Source organism: Lontra canadensis, unplaced genomic scaffold (assembly GCF_010015895.1).
Source record: "Lontra canadensis isolate GAN:19392208 unplaced genomic scaffold, GSC_riverotter_1.0 scaffold54, whole genome shotgun sequence".
NCBI lineage: Eukaryota > Metazoa > Chordata > Mammalia > Carnivora > Mustelidae > Lontra > Lontra canadensis.
In genome coordinates, this window is record NW_022631048.1 from 13,029,202 (window position 1) to 13,034,956 (window position 5,755).

Below are 5,755 nucleotides of genomic sequence, written 5' to 3' on the forward strand. Positions count from 1 at the left end.
AAGGACTTTTGGTTTCCGGAAAGTGTGTGCAGGCCAGATAGTAGGGTTGGCAGAGCAGTGGGGTTAAGAAGGACTCTTAGCCCGGCTGCAGCACCGGGGAAGGGCGGGATTGGGGAGGGGGCAATTTAGAGGAGTCTGGGAGGCGCGGATGAAGTTGTGGAGAAGGAGGGGAAGAGGACGGTCCCGGTAAGGGATAGATGAACGGGTCTCCAGCGTTTCCAGAGCCTGAGAGGGGTGCAGGATGCCGGCTCAGGCTGGGCAAGGCAGGGCTGCTGCCTAGGGCAGGCAAGGGGGTCAGCTCCACGGTGCGTCCAGGGCGCCGAACGCAGAGACAGGGTTGGGGAGACGCCCCGCTCCACCCCCATGACAATGACCGCTCTGATTCCTTGCCCCCGCCTAGCTCTGGGTGGCGACAATGGTCATCTGTCTCCTGGAGCCGGAGCCTGGCACTGGGCGGGTGCGAGCGCGGGAGGGCCCGGGAGGAAGCAAGGGCACGGCTCGGAGAGGCTCGAGAGGCCTTGAGGCTCTGGGGTGCGGCGGGGGCGGCCGGGGAAGCGGTGGGGGGGGCGTGGCTCTCCTCTTCCTCCGCCTGGTGTCCGGGAGCCGAGCTGCGGGGCGCCCCCCCCCCCCCACCGCCGCTCCCGCCTTCCCGCTCGGCTCGGTCTCCGGTTTCCATGGAGCCGGGAGGCGGTTGCCACGGAGACCAGCGTGCGACAGCCAGCCAATCGGCGTGGAGCTGCGGCTCCGGCTCACCTCCTGGATGGAGGCAAGGCGGGCGCAGGAGGCCGGGCACCGGGACGGCGCCGCCACCTCCCCCGGGGCGCTGAGGCCCCTGCGCCCTGCGCGCCGGCGACCCTCCCCACCCCCTTCTCTTCCAGGCCCGGCTTAGGGTTGATGTTCCCTGGGGTCCGTCCAGCTTCCGACCGGCCCCGAATCCCCTGGCGTCCAGAGGGGAATGCTGCAGGAGAGGCGGGGCCGGGCAGCGCGGAAGGAGGGCGAAGCCCAGGTCGGGGGAAGGAGGAAGGCCGCCCCCCGCCCCAGCCGCTCCGCAGTGCTTGGGGCGCACGCGCACGCTCACTCGGGGCGCCGGGCAGGCGGGGCGGCGCTGACGTCATCCGATGACCCACCCACCCCCTACCCCCAGGCCGAGGGGCGGTGGCCGCGCAGGCTCCGCCGGACCGACGCACGGACAGACCGGGCACCGAGGGAAGGGCGCACGGTCAGGCCATGCCCGGGGAGGCTGCCCGCGCCGAGCTGCTTCTGCCGGAGGCGGGCAGGCCCGGACCCCGCACAGGTGAGGCCTCGGGCTGTGCCTCCTGCGTCTGTCTCCACCGCCCTGTCCCTGCCTGTCCCCTGTCTAATCCCTCTCCTGCCTGTCCCCTCTGTCCTTCTCCCTTCTCCAATCACCCTCCCCCACCACCCCGTCCCCTCTCCGGTCCTTCTGGCGCCCTGCCCTTTCGAGCACATGAATGCTGACCGCCGCCCCCTCTCCCACCCCGCACGTTCCAGCTCAGGACTGCGGGGAAGGGCGGAAACGGGATGTCCTCCAGGAGCCAGGAGTGACGCGAGGGCCTGTGAGCATCCCAGGGCTCCGTGGCTGTCGGCCGGCATCCCGCCCTCTGGGCCGCCGCTGTTGCCCCATTGTCTGTGAGCAGCGGCGGGCCCTGCACAGAGGTTGGGGGTTCTCCACTGAACCCCATCATCAAGGGCGCCTGCCCCTTAGAGGCCTGAAGCTGCCTCAGGGCTGGTGGCCTGGGCAGCTGGAGCAGGACTGGAGCTGGAGCCGGGGGAAGCCCAGGCGACAGGCTGTGAGGGTAGGAGGTCTGATCCCCTGGGGGAGCAGGTCTGGGGGCAGTGCCCCGGGGCGCAGGCAAACATCACTGGAGAGGCGAGGTCAGCAAGTGAGGGTGGAGGCTGAGGGTGTCTACCTGGGTCTGGAAGGACCAAGAAGGGTGGCCCAGCATGTCAGCCATGAGTTACCCCTAGAGGGCCAAGGGCACCTTGCTGTGGATCAGTCACCTGGGAGTGTCACCAGAGCTGGGTCCAGGGGCCTGGGCTCCCTCTGGGGTCCAGTAAAGGATGTGGAGGACTAGGACTCCTCAGACCCAGGGTCTCAGGCTGCTTGATGACCTTGAATGCTTCTAAAAACCTTTGACTTTTGACTTCCCATTCTCATCCCCCATGGCCTGGCTCTGCCCTCTCCCTGCCCTAGGACGGGAGGGCAAAGGGATCACCCGCTCTGAGCCCGGTCTCCTCTCGTCCCCGCCCACCACACCCACCTCCAGGCATTCGGTGTCTGTCACACGGCAGTGGACCCAAAAGACCCCATTCTCAGGATCCCCTGGCCACCTCAGAATTGCAGTAGTGCGGCCCCAGCACCCAAGGGACTGTCCCCCATTGCCGCAGGCCAATGGGCAGTGGAGGGCACTACCCCTTCGTAAAAGCTTCACCCCTAATCCTGGAAGATTCTTGACTTTTGCAGACAGCTAAGGCACGAACATACTTGTTGGGTGACCTTGGGTAGGGAGCAGGAGCCCCCTGAACGGGTGGTCGGGGCCCGGGCAGCCCGTGACGCTGCCCTGGGACCGGCTTGCATATTCCTGGCAGGGGGAGCCCTTCCAGCCCCACGGGGCGGCTGCCACCACGGAATGGCCCGGCTGGCCCTATCGTCCTGGAGCCCGTCCCCCACAACTGCTCTCTCCCACGGGACCCCACCCCCACCCCCACGCTCCAGCTCAGCCTCCATGGGACACACAGCCTGAGGACGCACACACAGCGGCCCCGCTTCTCTCCTCTGTGAGCAGGAGTGAGAGCAGAGCCAGGTGGCACCCCCAGAGGCTGGCCTCAGGTATAGGCAACAAGGAGAGAGACAAGGCCAAGAGGCGAGACCCCCATGCACAGGAGGTGGGAAACCTAGATCATCACAGGGCCAGCGGGATGCAGGTGTCCTGCCCCTGGGGGTTTCTGATGCAGGAGGTCAGGTGAGGTCACCCGCCAGGTCCTGGCCAGACAGTGTCCACAGATGGGTGCTGGTCCTGGCCTCAGGATCCATGCCCCCCACCCCTGGCCCCAGGCTGTTCCCCCGGCGTCACACCTCTCGGAAATTCTCCCCCAGACACTCCTGGAGGATGCCTCCCCTTCTCACACCCCTCTCTTTCCACAGAGTCATCCTGTGATGTGGCCGTGGCCACCACCCCAAGAGGGGACCGACTGGAGCACTGTGCCCTGACCCCTGGACCCAGCGCCCTGGCCCTGGAGTTTCTGCCCAGCAAGCCAGGCGCCCGGCCCCCACCGGAGGGAGCCAGCTGGGATGCAGGGCCGGGAGGCACCCCCTCAGCCTGGGCAGTCCCCACAGAAGGCAGCCCCAGCCTGGGTTCCCCCGAGGCCCAGCCTGCCAGCGGCCCTCCCCCAACCACCCTGGAGCCCCGGATCGTGATGGGCGAGGAGACCCGCCGGGTGCCCCTGCCGTCCAGGGCAGCCCTTCCAGAGCTCAGGGACTGGGAGGGTGGGCACCCCAGCCTGGACCCACCCCCCGAGTTGTGTTCTCAGGGTGACCCTTCTGTGCCTTGCCCTGCCCCAGACCCTGACTCCTACTTCACGCCCCCCTCCACTCCCACCGAGACCACCTCTGCCCTGCTCCTTGGCCCCGGGCCCCGCAGGGAGGCTGAGCCAGGGGACTCGCCGCCCGCCTCGCCATCGGGCTCCTACATCACAGCAGATGGGGACAGCTGGGCCTCGTCCCCATCCTGCTCCCTGAGCCTGCTGGCCCCGGCCGAAGGGCTGGATGTCCCCTCAGGCTGGGGCTTCTCCCCGCCGGGCTCTGTGGCCGATGAGCAGGAGCTGCCCCCGGGCCCCCCGTCCCCGGAATCCAGCATCTCGGCCGACAGCAGCTCTTCCTGGGGCCAAGAGGGCCACTTCTTCGAGCTGGACTTCCTGGCCAATGACCCCATGGTCCCCGCCGCCCTCCTGCCCTTCCGAGGCAGCCTCATCGTGCAGGTGGAGGCTGTGGAGGTGGCGCCGAGAGCCCCCGAGGAGGAGGAGGAGGTCCCTGTCCCTGGAGGGGACCCAGCCGGGGAGGGCGAGGACGACAGCACGTTCGCCTCCTCCCTGCAGTCCCTGTCTGACCTCTCCATCACCGAGGGCATGGACGAGGCCTTCGCCTTCCGGGACGACACCTCGGCGGCCTCATCCGACCCCGACTCGGCCTCCTATGCGGGGGCAGACGACGAGAGGCTGTACAGCGAGGAGCCCCACGCGCAGCCTGCTGCCCTGCTCCAGGACACCCCTGGCGAGCCCGCTCCCACCGTCTCCGCGTCGGGGGCCGACCGAGCCTCTGAGAGCCAGGAGCCGAGCGCCCGGGTTCCCAAGATGGGCCAGGCCTCCGCTCCTCCCGCAGCGCCTCCCGCCCCGCAGGAAGCCCCGGGCCTCACCGGGGAGAACCCCTGGGCCTGGAGGGAGGACGCGGGCTCCATCTCGGGTCTGGCGCCTACTGCCATGGGCACGGCTCAGCCCCGATGGGAGGATGACAGCACAGCCTTAGGCCCAGAGTTTTGGACCTCCCCGGAAGAGGGAACCCTCACTCCAGGCCCAGACTCTCTGCAGAACCTGGAAGAAGCAGCAGGCCAAGGCCCTGACTCTGAGGCCACACCTCTGTCCCTGCAGGATGCCGGCCTCCCCTCAGGCCAGGAGCCGGCCGCCCCAGTCAGCCCTGTGCCCCAGCTGGGGGACGCGGACAGGACCTTACACCAGGGCCCTGATTGTGAGGCCACACCTGTGTCCCTGCAGGACGCAGCCCTCCCCTCAGGCCAAGGGACCCCTGCCAAGGCCAGGCCTGAGACCCTGCAGGTAGATGCAGGCTGCGTGCTAGGGATCGACCCTGTGGTCACTGCAGCCCAGCAGGAAGGACGAGTGACCTCGGAACTGAGGCCAGCACCCGAGGAGAGGGACACAAGCTGCACAGGAGGCCTGGAGCCTCCAGCCCAGGACCAGGCCCAGCTGGATGGACTGGAGCCAGCTGCAGATGCCGGGGTGCCCTGGACCTCATGGGACACTTCCAAGCCTGCCACGGAGGCCCTAGACTCCCCCAAGCCTGCCACAGAGGCCACAGACCCCCTTGAGGCCCTGCAACACCCCAGGCCTGCCACAGATGCCGTGGAATGCCCTGGCTCTGACACAGAGGCCATAAATTGCCCCAAGCCTGTCATGGAGACCACAGAATGCACAAAGCCTGCCACGAAGGCCACGGAATGTCCACCATCTGTCACAGAGGATACAGAATGCCTGGAGTCTGGCACAGAGGCCCTGGAACATTCCAAGCCTTCCATGGAAGCCCCAGAATGCCCAGAACATGCTATGGAGGTCCCAAAATGCACCAAGCCTGCCCATGAGGCCCTGGAACTCCTTGAGCCCACCTCAGAGCCTCCAGAATACGCTGAGTCTGCCACAGAGGCCCTAGAACATTCTGAGCCTACCCTGGAGACCCCGGAACATTCTGAGCCTGCCATGGAGGTCCCGGAATGCCCAGAGCCTGCCACGGAGGCCCTGCAACATTCTGAGGCTGCCATGGAGACCCCAGAAGACCCAGAGCCTGCCACGGAGGCCCCAGAACATTCTGAACCTGTCACAGAAGCCCCGGAATGCCCAGACCCTGCCACGGAGGCCCCGGAACATTCTGAGCCTACCACGGAGGCCCTGGAATGCCCAGAGCTTGCCACGGAGGCCCCAGAACATTCTGAGCCTGCCACGGAGACCCCGG

General features: G+C 67.6%; 1 protein-coding gene across 1 annotated transcript in view; it reads left to right on the plus strand.

Annotated features, from left to right (window-relative positions):
• Window positions 1-761: 761 nt before the first annotated feature.
• Window positions 762-5,755, plus strand: part of NACAD (NAC alpha domain containing) — a 7,904-nt gene continuing 2,910 nt past the window's right edge. The window contains 3 exon segments of the mRNA XM_032875030.1: window positions 762-1,294; window positions 3,164-5,752; window position 5,755. The exon segment at window position 5,755 is cut by the window's right edge and continues 1,409 nt beyond it. Of these exon segments, the coding sequence (XP_032730921.1) occupies window positions 1,228-1,294; window positions 3,164-5,752; window position 5,755 (2,657 nt within the window). The 5' untranslated portion in view covers window positions 762-1,227.